This window comes from Aptenodytes patagonicus, chromosome 2 (assembly GCF_965638725.1).
Source record: "Aptenodytes patagonicus chromosome 2, bAptPat1.pri.cur, whole genome shotgun sequence".
NCBI lineage: Eukaryota > Metazoa > Chordata > Aves > Sphenisciformes > Spheniscidae > Aptenodytes > Aptenodytes patagonicus.
The window spans coordinates 164,521,710-164,543,115 of record NC_134950.1 but is presented as its reverse complement, the minus strand read 5'-3'; the positions used below and the strand labels follow the sequence as shown (position 1 = coordinate 164,543,115).

General features: G+C 37.9%; 1 protein-coding gene across 15 annotated transcripts in view; it reads right to left on the bottom strand.

The window, feature by feature from the left end:
- KMT2C (lysine methyltransferase 2C) overlaps window positions 1–21,406 on the bottom strand; it is a 206,061-nt gene that overhangs the window by 66,409 nt on the left and 118,246 nt on the right. For 11 of the 15 annotated variants that reach the window (XM_076331936.1, XM_076331942.1, XM_076331937.1 and 8 more), the window contains exons 13-18: window positions 19,823–20,562; window positions 10,334–10,453; window positions 7,786–7,902; window positions 2,114–2,215; window positions 1,830–1,934; window positions 490–671 (exon numbers count right to left, since the gene is read on the bottom strand). In XM_076331936.1, the coding sequence (XP_076188051.1) occupies window positions 490–671; window positions 1,830–1,934; window positions 2,114–2,215; window positions 7,786–7,902; window positions 10,334–10,453; window positions 19,823–20,562 (1,366 nt within the window). The remainder of the gene's footprint in view (window positions 1–489; window positions 672–1,829; window positions 1,935–2,113; window positions 2,216–7,785; window positions 7,903–10,333; window positions 10,454–19,822; window positions 20,563–21,406) is intronic. The other 4 variants (XM_076331940.1, XM_076331941.1, XM_076331947.1 and 1 more) reach the window with 3 other exon arrangements.

Genomic DNA, 21,406 nt, shown 5'->3' with positions numbered 1-21,406 from the left:
CTCAACAGGTCAAAGGAGTTCCTGCTTCCAGTTGCCATTCACTTTGAGATATGGAGACTTAACCATGTGAGAGGTCTAGTCTTCTAGTCTGTGTTTCACCCAAGTAACATGAATGGTTTTCAGAGCGCTTTATTTTGAGAACAATTTGTTGAAGTACCCATTCATTTTTCCAACTGAACGCTGGAATGAACGTTCCAATGAATGTAAATTGGATTTTTTTTTGGCCAAGAGTTTCAAAAGAAAAATTTTGTCCATCTCTACTTACTGTTTCTTCATGCTAAAAACCAAGTATTAAAGGAGATAACAGTTTCCCTACTAAACTGGTAATTGAATGAAACAATTCAAAAGTATTTTGTTTCCTTTGTTTAATACACCTGACAAATACAATTAAAACACTATTATAGTTCAATTGACATTGCAAATACGAAGTGACAAAAAGAAACAAAAGAGGCCAGCAGTCAGTATTTCTGACCCCAGAACCAAACGCACCATTTGCACTTCCAGCCTCCCTTTGGAACTGTCTGCAGGGGTGGATCTAAGCAGTACGTGTGGTAGCTGATGTCACAGTCATCACAGAGAAGCAGTCTTCCTGGATCTGTCGCTTTCCCGCAGGCTTCACACACTGTGCACTCCAGGCACCTCCAACCTTTGCTAAGCACCACTTTAGTGATCTGCAAATGGCAAGGTGAAAATTATTTGAAAACTGCTCTATGAAGTGCGATCGTTGTATAAATTAAGGTCTGGCTAGTGGAGCACAGGATGCTCTTCTGTGCACACTACTACATCACAAGTAGCTGTTTATGAATTAGACTCTGAAGCTTCAATAAATGGGAATGGATTAAACAGAAAGGAACTGTAACTACTGATGGCTGATACTGTTCCAGAACATTATTTCTTCAGATAAACTAGCATACCAGAGAATAGATACTGCACTGGATCTACATGTAGGACAGTTTACTCCTTACAGGAGTAGCTGGTTCTGTAGGGAAGAAAGAGAACACATGGCTGCTTTTTTTCAGCTATGTAGTAAAGCCAGGATTCAGGTCACCACAAATCCTGTATCTTTCCTAATTATCGCGATAACCAGTGCTGGGGTTTTAGTCATCTGAAGCAAACAACTAATTTATTGTAATGAATATATAATGTAAGAGTAGTATATAAATGCAAAGCCAAATTATAGTTGCATGAAATACGCATATGGCATTTAGTAAAGTACATTTAAAATAAAGTTTTGTGACATGTTTAAAAAAATCCCGCTTTTACATAGATGTACTTATATAATAAAGGGTGTATGGTGTTTATATTGCAGTAAATAGCTTATTATGTGCTTGCTAAGTCATCTCATACCATTCAAATTTAATTTTCACACATTCTCTCCTAGATTAATGAATGTAAAATGTATTAATCAACCACTCCAACTGCTGTCACTTCTGACAGCCAACAGGCAAACTGAATCAACTAAACCTTATACCCCTAGTAAATGAAGATGCAGTATAATTTTTTTTCTTTGTTTTTAATTCTGCTTGTATTTAGGTTTTAAGCTTATATTTCAAACTGTTATTTTAACCAACTGCTGGATAATCAGTGCTATTTATGGTTGTGAAATTACAAAAAGGTTAATTTCTCTTGAGGCAATGCATACTATAAAATGACATTTAATTAAAGTCTTTCACAAGTTGCATACAAATAATGGTCACATTAGCTGATGAATATCTAACAAGTTAATGACTCCCCTAATTACCACAAGACCAAAGGCAGCAAAGTGCTATTAAAATACAGTATGAAAAAAGTGTAATCAAGTAATTTTTTTATGTAACAAAAGCACTCACCTTAATACTGACACAGTATGGATGGTAACACTGACCACACTGAGAACAGGCAAGCAACCTGCCCTCAGCACCTTGGCCAAAACTCCCACAAACTACGCACATATCCTGAAATGACAGAAAACAGCAGATTTTCAACACATGCCAGACACTAAATTCTGAAAACATGTAACTGTAAAATCCAACCAGCTTGCTGCAGAATTTGACTCCTAACAAGGACATTCGTTTACTTTTTTCTAATTAAAAGCAGAGAAACAAAATGAAAACACAGTAACTACTATCCTAACCTGATGGAGAGTGAACTTGTCACTGTTAGAGAAGAGGACAACTGTATTATGCATCGAGTTTTCTTCCTCATCTTTGTTAGATGAAATATCCATAGTTGTGACCTATTAAAAAAACACACCACATAAATAGCAAGCACATCACATTTTCTAAGACATGAGACAAGATGAAACTTATTTTCTAAATATATTAATTTTTAATAGTACCAGAGAATACAAGTTTTGCAAATATTTATTCATACAGTATGAACTTTCATAAAGAGCTACCTTCATCAGAAATTATTACATTAATTCACATTTTTGCGTCAGTACAAGCATCGTCACTATTTCAGTTTTACAGACACATTCTCTTCCTCTCCTTTGTTCACCTTTACACATTACCCCATTGCACTTCAAAATGGAAATGGAAGGAAAAAGGTGGTCTAAGAAAAAAAAAGTCACTAAGCAGAAACTGTCATATCGTGACCAGTCTGCTCTGTTCCCTACATATAAATACTGAAGTTGTTCTCATCAAAAAGTTAATTGCAACAACATACTTTTGAGTATTAATTCAAAGAGCAATTGCAGAAACGTAATTTGTCCCATATTGCCTAAAATGTGGTTTAGCTAATGTTCCAAGTATGTTAGAGGAATAAGCAAGACTTCTGAAGTTTCAATAGTTAAGATACTCTCTGTAAGCAGTTTCTTTATGAGGCTTATCTACCCTGCCCGTAAAAACTTGCACTGAACTTGAAATGGCTGGTTTGATCTCAATCCATAAGCTCTTACTGCAGACAGTCCTTCTCCTTTTGATCAAGCAATTGTTACCCTGACCTGGCCTTTATGAATTCAGTGTATACATGTACATATAGCTTCTCAGGAAGAAAAAGAAGACAAGAGACTTTAACTGTGTTCTGACTTTCATGCAAATCTTGCTATGCAGAATTTGCCATCCATGAATTTAAATTAACAGGCCGAACTATTTACTCTCTGAACCAGTAGCAGCCATGGAAGTTTGGAAGGTAAGAGCACACAGTTCTATATAAAAGAACAAATGCATGATAGAGAAATGTAACTTTGTTTACCAGCTGTTTTAATTTTATAAATGTGGGTTATTTTAAATATAGTTTAAGTCTTACACAGGTAGTTTTGTTTAAATAATAATTTAAATATTTTACAAGTCCAAACATCATTCTAGAGACAAATGTAAATACCGTTACAACAGCTACAGGAATCCTTCTGATACACTGTTGCTGAAAATCAGTGTCTACTGAGAAACAGCTAAAAAGGGAGTACATTGTTAATGCATTTTAATTACTGTATGGTTGAGAGCACTGCAGCTGTAACTAACTAATTAACCAAAAAACACCCAAAACACCTCTTGATACGTTCAGGGAGAGCTTTTACCTTACATGTATTTCCACAGGTGCCACAAAGTTCTTGGAATTGCTTGCATATTCAAAAGAGCAGAATTTGAAGGACTGAATCACTGCAATTTTGATGCCTGATTAATGCCAGCCGGGACCCAGCTTGGGTTAATCTGTAGTCACCTTCTTCCCCGTCCCCAAGATATACCAGGATATTTCCAAATTTGCGTAGTTGTCCACTGGTCATGATCCCATGCTGAGTAAGAATCAGTTTGTGCAAAGGCGCTGAAAATATTCCCATTTCAAACATTTATGTGGCAAAAGGCTGGTCTCTTGGTATTGCTACCTTCATCTACTCTGTCACAAGACAGCCACATCTCTGCTCAAGAACTCTGAAGCTGCCATTTACTTGACGAGTCACAGGATCAAATTTCTATAGGAAATTGTGGAGAGTGATGTCCTTTTTGTATTTATAGCAATGTACCTAACTCAATATCCTCTGTTCAGTTACAAAAATTTTTAAGAGTTTTGTTCTATAAAACTCAGCTTCCCTTGAAGTACAAATTTGTACTTTGTAACATAGAATCAGATTAGTTTGGGTTGGAAGGGACCTCTAAAGGTCATCTAGTCCAACCCCCCCTGCAGTGAGCAGGGACATCCTCAACTAGATCAGGTGGCTCAGAGCCCCCGTCCAACCTGACCTGGAATGTTTCCAGGGATGGGGCATCCACCACCTCTCTGGGCAACCTGGGCCAGTGTTTCACCACCCTCAGAGTGAAGAATTTCTTCCTAACGTCCAACCTAAATCTACTCTTTTAGTTTAAAACCAGTACTCCTTCTCCTATTGCCACATGCCCTACTAAAAGTTCTGTCCTCATCTTTTTTTATTAAGCCCCCTTGAAGTACTGATAGGCTGCAATAAGGTCTCCCCAAAGCCTTCTCTTCTCTAGGCTGAACAACCCCAACTCTCAGCCTTTCCTCATAGGAGAGGTGTTCCATCCCTCTGATCATTTTTGTGGCCCTCCTCTGGACCCGCTCCAACAGGTCCGTGTCTTTCCTGTACTGAGGACTAAATAATTATGTGAATGCCTCCAATTCAATAAGATACCTATGACTAGCTTGAGTGGAATTCATCCCATATGTTTAAAATTATGTATTTGCTCACAAATCTTGACCATCCAAAGCTTTAAAAGGGAACAATGATAGAGATGTTTATTTCTTTCCCAGATCACAAATACCAGAGTATTCCAAGAAATTATTATATAGGCAGCAAAAAGCGGCACAATGCTATATAAATTCAGATTGTATGTAAGAACACAAAAAAGCAGCTCTAAAGAGAGTCTGAGGAATTACTTCATAAAGACATAAAAATGAGTAAGCCCTTCTCTGAACATGAGAAACAGGATGCCTCTCAAAATCTGCAGGGCTGACTGATAATCAAACTTTAAAAGGAATGTTCAAAGAAGCCAAGTCCCTAGCAGAAAAAAAACCTATTAATTTTTTGCAGTCCAGATTTCCAACAGTTTTTCACACCAAAATCCCTCTTCTTATGAGGAGCAGACCAGGACTGTGTAAGATTTAAGAGTTTTAAAAGGACTTCAAGTATGAAATAGCTTAACTATCAATTGCAGTGAGCAACAACTTGCTTAGAATCACTTCAGTGCTGTAGGAATGGGAGAGGGCAAATGTAACTACCATTTTCTCAAAGGTTTCTGGGGGAAGCTGTGTACCATCCTACAGAATATCTGACATTTGATGAGTTCCTAAGTCTCATGGCTTACACAGGTGTACTCTTCGCTGGGTAAAAAACTGGCTGGATGGCCGGGCCCAGAGAGTTGTGGTGAATGGAGTTACATCCAGTTGGCAGCCAGTCACGAGCAGTGTTCCCCAGGGCTCAGTACTGGGGCTGGTCTTGTTCAATATCTTTATCAATGATCTGGATGAGGGGATCGAGTGCACCCTCAGTAAGTTTGCAGACGACACCAAGTTGGGCGGGAGTGTTGATCTGCTCGAGGGTAGGAAGGTTCTGCAGAGGGACCTGGACAGGCTGGATTGATCACAGAATCACAGGATCATTGAGGTTGGAAAAGACCTCTAAGATCATCGAGTCCAACCATCGACCCAACACCACCATGCCCACTAAACCATGTCCCTAAGTGCCTCATCTACACGTCTTTTAAATACCTCCAGGCCGAGGCCAACTGTATGAGATTCAACAAGGCCAAGTGCCGGGTCCTGCACTTCGGCCATAACAACCCCATGCAGCGCTACAAGCTTGGGGAAGAGTGGCTGGAAAGCTGCCTGGCGGAAAAGGACCTGGGGGTGTTGGTCGACAGACGGCTGAACATGAGCCGGCAGTGTGCCCAGGCGGCCAAGAAGGCCAATGGCATCCTGGCCTGTATCAGAACTAGTGTGGCCAGCAGGAGGAGGGAAGTGATCGTGCCCCTGTACTCGGCACTGGTGAGGCCACACCTCAAATACTGTGTTCAGTTTTGGGCCCCTCACTACAAGAAGGACGTTGAGGTGCTGGAGCGTGTCCAGAGAAGGGCAACGAGGCTGGTGAGGGGTCTGGAGAACAAGTCTGATGAGGAGCGGCTGAGGGAACTGGGGTTGTTTAGCCTGCAGAAAAGGAGGCTGAGGGGAGACCTCGTCGCTCTCTACAACTCCCTGAAAGGAGGTTGTAGCGAGGTGGGTGTCGGTCTCTTCTCCCAAGTAACAAGCGATAGGACAAGAGGAAATGGCCTCAAGTTGCGCCAGGGGAGGTTTAGACTGGACATGAAGGAAAAATGTCTTTACTGAAAGAGTGGTTAAACATTGGACCAGGCTGCCCAGGGAAGTGGTTGAGTCCCTGTCCCTGGAAGTATTTAAAAGACGACTAGATGAAGCACTTAGGGACATGGTTTAGTGGGCATGGTGGCGTTGGGTTGATGGTTGGACTCGATGATCTTAGAGGTCTTTTCCAACCTTGATGATTCTATGATCGTAACGGAGAACTTACAGCCACATTGATATGTATTATATTTTGTTAAAGAGTCAAGGAAGCTTTAATTATGGTAAATCAGGATCTATCAAAGCTCTCTGAAGGCGTCAGCAAGCCTGGGGACAGGGAAATCTGACTGACATAACTTACTTCGTTACCAAATTCTTTTGGCAAAGTCCTTCACCAATGCTCCTTAAAAAAAGGTAAACTGACATAGAATTAGAGGAATGGTCCCTATATTGACACAAGACACAAAATAGAGTAGAATAAATTATCAGTTTTCTATGTGGGAGAACAGCACTAGTGGAAATCTGATAGGGATGTCTGCTAACAGGCCGTGGTGTTCAACACACTTGTGTGCAATCTGAAAAATCAAGCAAGGAGCAAGACGAGAAAGCTTGCCAACAGTATTAAGATATTCAGAGTACTAAAAAATGAAACACAACTGTGAAGAACTGCACAAGAACTTCATAAAGCTGAGTGCTGGGCTATAAAAAGGTAGATGAAAGTCCAAAAAGTAAAAAAAAATGAACATGACAAAACAACTGACAAGGATGATCAAAAATATGGAATAGCTTCCATACAAGGAACAACTCAAAATACTGGGATTCTCCAGACTAGCAAGGAAAGAATGGAAGGAAAAGGAGGAGAAATGATGGAGAGCTATAGAAACTGAGGGGCATGGATGGAGGAGGTGAATAGAAAACAACTCTCCACTGCCTCTTCTGTAAGAGCACTAAGGAGCAGGCAATGAAACCAGCAGGCAGCAATTTAAAACAACAGGCTGATGAGCTGTAGAACTAAAAAAGGTTAACAAGGTTTCCAAAAGTTTTTAGAAGTGAATAGATAAATGCATGCAAGAAAGCTCTGACACAGGCTGCCCAAGACAAAGATACCACCTCCTGTTCAGCAAGTCCCCAAGCCACAAACTGTTGAAGTGTCTCCTTCTCTAGGCCTCTTCTGTTTCTGCACTCTACCCCCAGCACTCAGTTTTGGTCCCCTGGGTAGAACCACCGCTGGTCTGATCTGCTACGGCTGCTGTTACATTCTTATGCACAAGCCTTACTTTCCTCTTCTGTGTTGTTCCAGCATTTTCCACCCGAGGAAATGGAAGGAGTGCTCTAAGACTCCCAACAGTTGTCCCTTTAAGTGGCAAGAGCAGCATAAAATTGCTTCAGGTCCACCGAGCTACAGTGTTCTAGTTCTCCATCACAAACACTTACTAGTAGCCAGGCTTTATCAAATATCTCTGCTTTTTAGTGCTCTTTGGTTTTATACAAGAATTACAGCTGAATAAAATTATATTACATTAACAGACTGCAACGTGACTTAAAAATAAGTGTTCTTACCCCTGGAATGACTACAGTCCCAACTCCATTTTTCAGTTTTGATCTACCTCTGCCACCTCTTCCTGAAAGTCCTGCACCACGTGGCCTCCGCTTCCCTGGGAATCCTGATCCACGGCCCTATTCAATATAAGATAAGAATTTAAATGCAACCTGAAGTTCTTTTGTTATATGGGATTCAAACTTGTTCATTGCATCTAGCGAAAAACGTAAGTAAAAAACCACCCTATGATTTCAAGTGAATACGAGCACACTAGGCCATAGTCATTAAGTCACTGCATAAGTCATCGTGAAATACCTTTAACTACTTACATGACATAATATGATCACCTTTATCACCAGTGAGAAAGCAGCCAAAACCAGAAATGTTTATTTTCTGCTCAGGAATAACTGGAAATATGGAAATGTAATTTTTTTCCACAGTTGCGAAGTATCCAAAATAAGTATCCTCTATTCTATGATTCATTTTTCTTTTCTTTTTAAACAGTCAGCTCAGTCATGGGACTTCTGAATAGGGTCTGGACACTTGATTACTTGCGATCATAAATGCTTTTCTTATGCTATGAATAATCAAGCAAACACTGGAATTTATTAGGACTCAATCCTGCTCCCAAAGCGAAGCAGGAGCTGGCTCCACCAAACTCTCTTAATTTAGCAGATATAGAGAGAGCTTTTTATATTAGTTATATCAATTACACTCAGATCAACACTTCCCATAAAATGATATTTTTCTTACAAAATATCCACTTATTTTTAGACAGCTTCTTTTTCCCCCTTCCTTATTTTAGCTGCAGACGTACAGTTGCAGTGTTGTGTGCTCTGGAGTATTCACAGTATGTTCAACTACAATTAACTGTGGAAAAGTATGTTTTTAATAATAATTACCTCGTATTAATATTGTGATTTAGTTTGAATTTAATCTTTTTTTTAATTTCTAAATGAACTAAACACAAAGAGGATCCCTAATCCTCCTTAATATTTTTCCAGATAGAAAAAGAATATATTGACAATGTCCCCGAGTTCTGGCTGGTATGTCAGACACCTTTACAACATGTTTCAGAGACTCTGATCTGTATAAATGATGATAATTATGGTATATACTCAAATAAGCACCTTTCCTACTATGAAATAAGCAATGGGATTATTTATTGCATTTCAAATTTGTGAATAATCTCGGCTCCTAATACAGCCTAACTCCATCCACAAAGTATCTAGATACGGTGTGTGTATCCAAACGTTTGCTGGAAACTACTTTTAATACCAAGACAAAACATCTACTCAATAAAACAATGTTGACGGAACCACAAAGTTCCTTGGGGACGGTGTCGCCAACAGACATGAACAGTCTCTACTGACAGAGACAGGAGTTCCCTGGATGGAAAGCAGCACTATGGGCTCAATATTACCAACAGTATTTTTCAAATATGCCAACTCCTATTTTCAAGAAGATATAGAAGTTTATGGTCATAATTGAAGGGAGAATCCAAGCATCCCAATGTTAAAATTTTATTAACACCCATCTATTAATGGAAAGAGAAATTAAATTGACTTACTCTTACACAACGAGGTAATATAACGCAATGCTATTTTAGGAAGTGAAAGGAAGGATGCTACTGATGGCTGAATTATTTATATGTACTAAGGTGAAACAAAAAATGTTGTCCTTACATATATATGGAGTTAATACATGTGCACACACAGGACATACAAGTGTCAATTTTTTAAGACATAAACTCTTCTGGCATGTTTCTCATTTTGTCTGTTTCAGACCAGGTATCAGTATTGTTATTTTCACACAACTAGTAACAGGAATAAGCACATACTTGTATCAATGTTAATGCTGAATATTAAGCTGAAAATTAATGCTTGAAGCAGCAAAAGCTAAGCTAATGTCAAATTAAAATAAAATTAGCACGAGAGTTAAAGTGGGATGAAAATAAATCATTGGGAAGCTACAGCTATTTGTCAGAGTTCCATCATTTAGCTTTTCTGCCTTTATTTAAAAATAGTAATTCCACTTAGTTTCTTTAGGTGTTTTTAATGGTAAATGTCACTGTGGTTACAAGCTTTGGTCCATCTAATCAGGAAGGAAAGTTGTTATTTATTCCCCCATAAGCTAAAAACGACGTCACTTTGAATCCACTCTGCAAGATTTCTCCACAGCAACAAATTCAAGCCACCCTTCAGATCTCTGCTCCTTTCTGTGCCTGGCTTACCTTACTGCCAGTCTTAAGGACATTTTCCTTCTCAGGTTATTTATTTTGACAGCTACTTAAAGCCAACCACAAAAAGTGAAGTACTAAACACACACAAAAAATTGGTAATACAAGCTATTCTTTGCCATTGAAAATCAGGGCAATGCCATCATACTGTACACTCTGGAAAGCATACAGTTTTTAAACTGAAAGCTCCAGAGTTTCAGTAATTTTTAAAGGCCCTAAACAGTAATACAATGGAAGATTCATTCAGTTGTGAGATACAGAATTTCATCACTCGTGTCTACAGCAGAAAGATAGCAACGGATACATGAAAATAAATTCAAATTATTTACCACTTTGATGCTCCAAATGGCACTGCCAGGAAGCTGTCTGGATTTAAAAATGTCCCGACCTTCTGAAATGTCTGGGGACCAGGAAGGTGGGCTGACTGTATTATTGGTACTCCAAGCCCCCTAGGATACGGCAGGTGAGAAAATAGATGTATAAAACTTCGCAACATAAAAAAAAGAAAAAAGAAAAAAAAAGAAAAAAGCAAGCAACAAAAAAATAATCTGAAAAGCAAAGCACATGCAGGCATAGGCATTTGTATGTTAACTTAAGTAGTCAATTAGTTCACTGAGTGAGAGGAAGGTGGGAAATTTTTAGGTTCTCATTGAAACATACACTGAAACAAGTATTAACCTCAAACTGATGGTTAAGTACAACAAAATGAGTTTTATAAACAAAGCATAATATAAATTGAAAGCAAGCAATCATAACAACAACAAATTATATCCCTGAATTTTATTGCATCAAACGGAGACAGTAGTTTGAGATGGTAACATCCCCTTTTACACTTCAAATCACATTTTGAAGGAACTGGTGGCCTTGGTTGACTTTTGAGTCTAAACTACTGACAATCACAGCAACAACTAGTCTGAGAAGCACGTGAAACAGAAGAAATATAAATAAACCATTAAAAAAAAAAGAAAAGAAAAACAGCCATGGTAATAACAAAGTACCTCTGTCCTGCAAGTTTGCCACAAATAAACCATTATAAAACCCCACTACTAAGGTTTTTTCACCCCAGTGTTCTCATGTTATGCTGTGGTATCAAATTTTAATACGTTATTATATACATGTAGTAATACGCATCCATATGGTGCACCTACAAACTCTTTTTAACTAATTGATTATTATCCCTATTTATATAGTTCCCATCACGGTGAGATATCGTATAACTCTGTCACAAGAAATATGGCAAAACAAGAAGAACGTGCTAAGACGGACAAGAAAAAAAAATGCTCAAGTTCCTCATACACATTAAAATCTGTGGAATACTTCCTCGAACCCTGAGTAAAGACTGCAGGAGATAGGCATAAAAATAAATAACTTCATTCTAAATTCACAAATTAGAATACTTAAAGGATAACACGTTTTCCTAATTCTAAGTTTGTGAGAGTAAGAAATAATGAATACCAAGATGAGAAGCAAAACAGATAAAAAGTATAGGTTTACCTTCTCGAGAATGACATTCAGCAGTAGAATCACACAGATGATACGGAATAACCTCATGTATACTAATAGTCCCGATTATTCACACATGCGTAACTGCTCACATGGGCAAGCCCAAACATTTACGCATTTGAATACTGGTCTATACAATAATAAACATTAAGAAAAACAAGATAGCTTTGCAAAATGTGGATTTTTTCTGAAATGAAATGTTCTCCATCAAGAATGTGTGGGAAACAGTTTCTTTGAAATCAACTCATCAAAACGTATATTCATCTCAGACTGTAAATAGGTATTTTGCTAACAGCAAGCTGACTGAACATAGGGCTAGCCCTCAACTGATTTCGGGCCAGAGGATCATGGGCAAGACCTCCCTAATCCATGTAATGCACAGCCAGCTTAGTTCAATCTGCTGATGAAGGTGAGTATCAACCAACATCTCGCCTACCCTCGAGCAGATGAGGAAAAGCTCGTATGACGCCTTCTGCTCGCAGAGCTGGGTAGGCAGTAACCTACAGCTGCTCAGATAGCTCAGTATTCGAACTGGCACAATAGATCCAAAAGAAAAAGTGTGTCAGCGATCTAAAAGCCTTATTATGCATAAAAGTTGCTCTTTAAAAATGCCAACATTGTCCAAGTGGTACACAGTGTGGACATGGTGGGATTCAATATAAATCTGCTTTCTAGGAGTTTCGCTATGCCTGCATGAGAAAGGGAATATGGACAATACGGCACCTTAAAAAACAAAACAAAACCAAAAAACCCCACCACTTTACAGTTTTGTCCGCACAAGGGGGTATGTAGACACACAGCCTACAAACTGCTTAGTGGCCAGAAGATTACCTCTGTGTTTTCAGCTTCCCATCATTGTCCTAACCCCTGCCAAGGTGCTTCCAAAAAATACTCCAGCTGAACTGCTAGTGCCAGCAACTGCTCGCGTGCACTTGGGTTAAAGTGAGTACGCTTGATTAAACAGCTTACATGGGAAGATTTTGCTATCCCAGTTTTTTGCTTGACTTCAGTTAGATGGTCATCACACAGACAACCAACCTCTAACAGGAGAATAGTGTTGAGCAGAAACCTTCTGCACCTGTGAACCCAGTGATGGACGGAGTCCTTGTTCACATCCACGATGTAAGGGCATAATATTCATGACACAACATGGGCACAACTGCACCAAGTCAGAAATGGGCGGAAAGAAAGCAAGCAAACTTCCACAGAAACAGAGGTTTGATACACCTACCCAAACACATTCCTGGGGTGACTCCTCCAAAACACACATCACTCTCGACCTGTGCTGAACCACCCTGGACTCCCTGCATGGTCAGCAAAGGGAAACGAGTGCTTGCAGAAGGCAACTCACCACATGGGATGGAAGATGTCAGATTAGCCTCACCCTACGTGCCTCTACTACTCTCATGGGAACCTCAAGGTGACTACAGCAGATCTTTAATACTGCAGATATCTGCGGTTGGATGAATCCCACTCCTTGAGCCTGCAGCAACTTCCACCGGGCAGAAATGGCAAGACTGAAGTCCGATTTTGTTTTATCAAGAGCACTATAGTTTATTAATCAGTTCTCTGTTGAAATCTCATGTTTTTACTAAGTGCTGTCACACTAGTCAGCAACTACATCAGCAGGCTTGTGGCAATAGGAAATTTAACTAAATTTAACTTTACTATGCTAGCCGCATTTTTTTAATATCAAGGAATGTTCCATTTTAGCAAGATAAAGTTAAAAGTTTCACTGAATTTTATTTACAGTTTCACTATATTTCTAAAATTCATAATGCATAGTAAGTAACTTCTTCTAATATGGCAACTCAAAGAAAATCTGTATAGCAACACAAAGAAAATCTGTGTGTCGTAGAAACAATCTTTACGTCAATCTGTAAGGGAGGCAACATGCTGGCTAGGGGTCAAAATTCAAGATCTCAAACATGCTGAAAATATTTAATCAACAACTAAAACTACCTACTCTTATTTGGGACGTACAAAACTATTTTCCTTTTAAGAAGATACACTTCTCTAGTGATTAAGTACATTCAAAAGATTAAAAAGCTAATAGAATATTAAATCTGAATATGAAATATTCGGTCTTGCAAAACAAAATGAACTGTATATGATTCATGAACCATATTGTTAAGAACTAAATTGGAAATTTAATCCAAGTTTTATTGTAGATCAGAAACATTTGAATTCTTGGTCAGATAAACTTAATTAAAAACACACATTTCCACAATACTACGAACAAATGAATTACATCAAAGAGATGCATTAATTATATTTTGGCTTTTAATTAATGCCTATTACCACACAACACTGAAGAGAAAGTTCTATTCAGTTCATTTACATCAGAACCACGGCAATAATTATATACTGTGACAGAAACAGGAAGTTCTAATTCTCCATCATATTCTTGAGTCCTCAAAATTGAACAACACAGCTGCAAGTACATTGTAACAAAAGGAAACCCAATGTCAGCAAGGGTCGTATCTCACTAAATTACCGCTGACTGTGTTTAGCTGCTTAACGCTTTATGAAATCTACTGCAATTGCAAATGCACAAACCTGGATTTGCATTTTAACATTTAATGTAATTTTAGGGTTGTGAACAAAATTTAAGCTGTTCAAAATACAGCTCCCCTCATTAAAAAGACAAAAACCATAACAAAAACTAATCCTTGAAAAAGACTCTTTCTGATTTTTTTTCCCCCAACATCTACCACTACAACAACATACTTAGTGGTACCATGTAATTTAAGACAGCAAAAAAGCCGTAATACCCAAGAACGAACATACATCCAAACCCATCACGGTGCTTTGCATTTTTCAGTGCCATTTTAGAAAAATCTCTTAAAACACCTAGAAATATGTAGTGAGCCGTGTAACAGTGACCACCAATATCTTCATGATGAAAATTAAATACCTCTAATCATAGTGTTTTCCATGGAACGCATTCTAAAATAATACTTACGATAAAACAAAAACAGTAGAAGGTTATTTTCTATTCAATACTATTCTACAGACCTCTTTACCTACCAGTAAAATTATAAATTCTCACCTCTTTACCTACCAGTCTTACAATGCTGTAATGCCCTCCACTTACTGACTTCATATTATGCTTTCCAGTACACAGTGCTGTTGCAAAAATAACTATTTCAAATTTGTTCAATTCAGATACGTAGAATATACCCAATACCATTTAAAGTGTACCTCCACAGAAGAAATGACCCATTTTCCTTGTGAAGATTTATTTCAAACTAGATATAAATCAGATTAGTCATTAATAAACTTACACGATAATTTCTTTTAAGACTACTACGTCAGAAAAAATAAATATGAAAAAGATCAAAGAGAGGTCCTGCCCCCGGCATAAATTTGCAGTTTGTAGGCAAGGGTGGAGAATCTGCATATTCTGTGGAGAATACACTGTACAGACACAACTCTGGGGACAGCACTGTAAAAACTTTATCATGCTGGCAGCTACTGGTGAGTATCTCTGATCTACGAACAACTAAATTTCGGATATATGTAAAGACCAATTTGGCTCCATTACGGAGTAGGATAAAAGAAACAGAAAAGAGATGGCCCATGGACCAAAACCCACGGGAAGTCAGTGAAATGCTAAGCCTGGCAGACAGACGGTCCTCTCTCTGGGCTGGATGCAGATTTAAAGCTTACCTGTAGCTGAAGGTATGGATAACACGCTATCCTAACAAACACTGTTAGTAGAAGTGCACCTTACTGATAGGAATTCTTATGCTGACACAGAAAAAACGCACATTCTCCAAAGTGGAATAAGCTTGTACCAGCAAAAGCAATTCTTATCAGTATAACTGTACCTACATACTGATTTATACATAGCTCCCCTTTTGTTCAGAAGATGGATTTTCTCCTGTTGCTTCTAACCAAAGTAGTGATGCTTGCAAAAATGCTAGCAGGGAGAGCGGTGGTGACGACAGCAACACTGACAGTGCAGCCCTGGAAGGGACACATGAAGCCTTTTTAAGCAGAATATTGTCTTCATTGTTTGGGAGATGGGTTTTAGTCCCTTCAAAATAGGAGTGATGTAGTGGTGTTGCAGACACATCACTAAAGTCTATTACAAATGCAAACTACTAAGATCCAATACAGGAAATCGCTTCAGATTATGCATAACTTTGTATTCAATAGCGAAACTGAATAATTATTCAAATATATTTTATTAGCAGTTGTATTAATAGATTTTGAAGAAAGGAATAATCATTCATCCTACTGCCCAGCACAATACATTAAATTTAATGAAAACAAATCCAAATCAGAAACTACTCCTTTACATGGATTCCCCTGACTCCAGTGAAGCATGTGTCTTATAAAATTGAGGAGCAATATAGTCAGGATCCAGAGAATTTTTTTTCCTATTCTTCTTCCTATGAAGTTCCTTAAACCCATGGCAATGGGTGGTTGGTTGGTTTGGTTTTTTTTAAACAGGAACAGGACATTCCAACAAGGTAAACTACATATTAGAAGATTTAAATCTTCTAGAAGAAAGTGAAGAATACTGCCATCTGTGGAAATTGGCTAACATTGGCTTGTCTTCAGGTTCCACGGAGCAATCAGACTCTCTATGAAGTATCTATTTTAAACCTGTGCAGTCCTGGACAAGCAACTAGTTCTGCAGTGACAGTTCTTTTGTGCAACAAAAGAAAGCAGCTGTGGAGCCAATGTTAGCTTCACCAAATATAGGAGCCACAACCTCGTTAATCAATAAAAATAACCCAATCCTATTTGTGTAACTTTCCTCTCTTATTTCACTGCCCTCTAAAACATGTTCCTAAGAACTCATCCAGCTGCAAGGTAACATTTATATCACATAACCTAGGTCCTGACACAAAGCGACACAACAGCATTATGTGTTATTTTTTAAACAGAAAGAAGCAGACCTCAAACCCATAAAGTTAACCTGCTTTTGAGAAGGCAAAATTCCTCTTCAGTGACACCCAGATAAGAACCACACATGACCTGGTTTATTCTGAACTGCTATACCCGTAACTTCATAGAAACATTTTTTCCTCCAGAATTGTTTTCCGCACTTTTCACTTGTTTTGGATCAATGTTATCATCTTTGGACAGACAAGCACTGAAACACTGTTAGGCTGAAATGTTTTAAATTAAGTTTATGTCCCTTCTTCAGCGGCGAGGCCACACTTGGCATGGAAAATAAGATGCAATGGCAGAAAGCAGCACTTTTCTCAGCTGCCGGCACCTGCCCAATATGATGCTCTCCCTAAGCCAGAATTGGGAGAAAACATCCATTTTGAAGTGTCTACAGAGTATGACACAAAGAAACAAAAGGTCTTAATTCTTTGTTTTTATACCTGGTGAAAACCTGCTTACTTGCCTTCAAGCCTGCCCCAAAGAGTTGTCATTTAACAGGAAACCAAACCAGGCCCTGGCACACGTGAGTGCCTGGAGAGCACTGATGGCAGGCAAGAGAGAGTATCAGAAGGAAGATTACAGTTACAGCTACGAGGCTGCTTCTTTCTTTTGCCAATTTGTGAATCAGTTTCTAAAATCATATATAGTGAGCTGATTATAAAGAAAGTCATATATAGGGCTGCTGGCACAAATATCAGAAAAATGTAGCATTTTTTCTCCAGAGAACTGGAACAAACATTAACAAAAAAATGACAAGTGCACTTTTTAAGACGACATAAAAATTGAGTACAATTAGATAAAAACACAAGGTGTTCTTTGACAAATATATTTAGAGGTTTCTGCTCCTATCTACAACTCTCAATTTGAAAAGTACAAAATTCTTTAAAAAAAGGGAATGTTTACAGCAAAAATAGTAATTAAAAAAAAAAAACCCCAAAATCAAACCTAAACCAATTTCTGTGTGCAATCCAAAGGCTAAAACGTTTAAACACGTCTTACCCATTGTGGATTTGTCTGATTACATCTTGCTGAAAAGGAAAGCACCTACCTGTAACTGGACATTTCTAAATATCTTATTTAGAGCCTACAGACCACCATTCAACAGGTTTCAGTCCGTCAGCAAAGGCCCAAAGCAGGAAGTTAACATGGCAAACTTACAGCACTGGAGATAATTTTGTCACTGTTTAAGGCATATACGTATTTCTGCAAATATAATATATACCTTACTGCACAGTGACCTAGAAAAATCTAACTGCAGCAAAATAAACACAGAATTCCCAAAGTCAGTGGAAACAGAAGTAAGGTCCTAATAATGACGTTGGTTTTAGAAAACATCTATTATATACAAGCTTTTTCTCTTTCTTCAAAATACATATTATCTACAGGTATGAGATTTGCATCCTTCATGTCCAACATGTAAAATCAGATGAACAAAAGTAAAAACTGACTGATGAAGAGTCTGAAAAAGATCCCCAAGCCCAAATCCCTACCAGCTAGTTAAGCTGAATTTAGATTACTGGTAGAAGGTGAGGAAAACAGTATCTGTTTTTCGCTGATCAGGTATCCACAGGGTCTTCACTTTTTTTCAGTCCTTACTCAAGACAATTTTTCACTGACTTCCACAAAGTGCCAATCTGTGCTAAAACTGAATAATCAATGGAAAGTAAGAAAGTGTACTGGGACTTAAAACAAAGTATGCCCGTGCTTTTCTTACCAGAAGATTGTTATTCGGTTCACGAAAGTTCTGTCTTAATAGGTGTTTAAAGTGCAAGACAAAGATAATCGAAATCAAAAGAAACCTTCACAGACTTCCAACATACTTTTACAAGACAGATCATGAATTTTACAAGTAACTTGTCCAGTTCTACAACAGGTACTGCTAAGCTGGTAAGTACCTTTTTATTTTAAAATATAATTTGCAAACTGTTAAACAGATTATATCAATTTAGCATCATGGCTAGGATTTTCTGTTACACCTGACTTCTAAACCATAATTCAACTCAGTTTTATCTGCATTACTCACACCACATATTAAGAGGTTGATGTCTATACTCTACTGTGCATAGAATATACAAACTGCTACTTCTACAGCTGATTTTTTTTGTTTTTTAAGACACGTATCTATTCTGCTACAGGCATTTACACTTGGGTCAGCCTTCATGTTTTCCTCAGTGGGTTCTCTGGTGGTTAACTATTTTATTACCAGTATCATGATGCTGGTTCCAATGCAGAGCAGGGGCAAATTGCACAGAAAAATAAATACAACTCTTACTGGAACACGAAGACAACAATTAAACTTCCCCAACAGAAAACCTGAATTCATTTTAGACTGCCTAAGAACCCACCCCTTTTCAATATGCATGATAAACTGAGAAATTTGATTTTTAAGACAGTATGGAGTATTAAGAAAAATGATTTTTAGACATGCTTGTATATGAAGGTAAAAAAACCTCCAGAGATACTCTAAAACCTTCCAAATTTAATTTCTTATGTTTGTTGCCTTTATTATATACTTTTAACCCTTTCAGAACACTATCTCATATCTTTTCTTAAGAACCAAGAATTTTGAACCCTTAAGTAACACATAAAAATGGAAAGAATTGTGCAATATATAAAAAGCTTTTTTAACACTAAGTTCAGAAAAGCATGAAATCATCAACCTAGAAGTCCCAAAGACTAAAAATAAATTGTGATGGGAACAGAAATGAAACATTAATTTGTGACACTGACATACTACTTCTGTACAATTTTGCAAACACAAAATAAATCCTACAGATTGATGAACCATTTTTCCCACAACTACGCGACTCAAATAGAGAGCAAGATGTTGCAGAAGGCAACAAAGGATTCTTTTCACTTATCAAATTTAATCCTAGTCAAACCACAATGATTTGTACCAGACGGTTCTCACGTGGTATTTGCAATGTAACAAAACCATCAAATTATTTGCAACGCCATTAAAAATGTCGATCAAGATAATATCCGGCAGCATGACGGAAACAGGAGTTGTTGCAGGTTTTTCTATAAAGCCAGTTCAAGAAATGTTAACACACTTGGAAAGTACTAGCCAAAATAAATGCATATATGAAAAAGACTGAGAGAAGTTAAAAGGCACAGCATTATGTATATCTGCATTTGTAGCATACGTATTAAAAATAGAACAAATTTTCTTTTATTTTGCTTTAAGCATGAGCTGAAAGAAACTTTAATTCTCACTAGAGAACCTTTATGATGTCTGATCTTTCAGTTATTTAACACAAAATTACTTTCTGGAAGAAATAAACTACACATTCGCTTAGAAGAATAAATGCATACTACGTTCTAAAAAATAGGTGAATTTAATGCATTATACTGAAATTTGAACTATGTGCTTCATAAATATATAATGAAATATTCTACATGCTTACCTGTCTCGATCTGGGTCTTCCAGGAGAAAACTTGCGTTTGGTGATGGCTGGTTTTCCCATGCCAATTTTTGGAGTGACTGATATGTAAGTCGTCGGGAGAGCACTTCCAGCAGTGGAAGGCAATGCTGGGGGCTGACTGTGCTGTACATCTCGTGCAGAATGCAAGTCTAATGAAACATCTGGCGAGGAAGACACATTTGTCTTGTTTATATTAACTGATGGGGGAAGTGAGGGGTAAGTCTCAGCTGGTGATTTTATGGGTTTGTCTCCAACTGGTGAACTATTTGCAACACCTTCATTTGCAGAAGTAGTTTCTACTTCTAGAAGAGCTGGTGTTTCTGACTTTTCATGGGTTTCTCCTTTTTCCACATCTTTTTGCACTTTCGTTATTTCCAGTTGTTGTTCTACAGGGATACAAATATCTCCTTTACTTTCAGTCTCCTGTATTTCTGGCGTCACAGTTATGGTCTCAGGTACTGAAGGCAGAGACCGAGAGTCTACTGTGGATACATCTGATACCTCCACACTACCTTGTGGCAGCTGTGTCTCTTCCACTTGTTTGTCTACCTCCTGCTGTATTACAGCTTGAACACCTTCCATCACTTCCATCATTTTCTCAGTCTGACTGTCACCAGATGCTGGTGTCTTTTTAGGAGACATTTCCATTTCAGCTGAATTAATTTCAACAGAGACTTCTGTTTCCAGTTCTGTGGTCTTTTCTTCTGGTGATATGTCTGTAACTAAGTACAACCATATTAAAGGCTCAGTGCAAAAAAAGAAAAAAACTTACACAGGTGTACTGGTCACCAAGTATACTTGGTACACATCAAGTACACCAAGTACATATCACTTTACTTAAGTGAATTTAATACGTAGCTTAAAATATACTTCATAAATATCTTTCTTTGTACCTATGTTTATTGGAGTCTGTGTTTTTAGTATATATTCCCACTGTTTGATCATTATTTTTCTTCCCTGGAAACACAGCAGAGTAAATCACAAGAAAGTAGACCCGAGATTAATTTTTGAGGAATCTGAACACACATTTCCAGGTAGGCAGCTAAAAGTAGCTTCTCCTTTTTCATTTCTGTGTACTGAAGATGTATGCTAGCATAAATTAATGTATTTTAAGGAACTGTCCCAACACTTCCAAAAAGCAGACAGCTAAAAAGAACAGGACAAGTACAAATAAAAAACATTTCCCTCCTAGCACTCTTTCAGACTTTAGGAAATCACCTGAAATGAAAACAGTTGATGCTGGTTTTTAATTTACTAATGTCTCATGGCTTTCTTTCAAAAATACTTGTCTAGCCTTCCCTTGAACCAAATCAACCACCCTTCAGCCACAACTTTCTTCATCAAAGAGTTCCAGAGTCTTGTATGCATTCTATGGAGAACCACATTCTTTGCTCTGAATTTGGCTTTTCATATCTTCTTTTGACAGACCCTGATTCTCTTACAGGCCACTTACTTTCTATTACACTTGCACTCTTCTTAAATTCACACTCCTACAACCTTCTCAGCCACTACCGTTCAAAGCCCAGCTTTTTATTATGAATGTGTCTTCACTGGTAGTTTTAAATC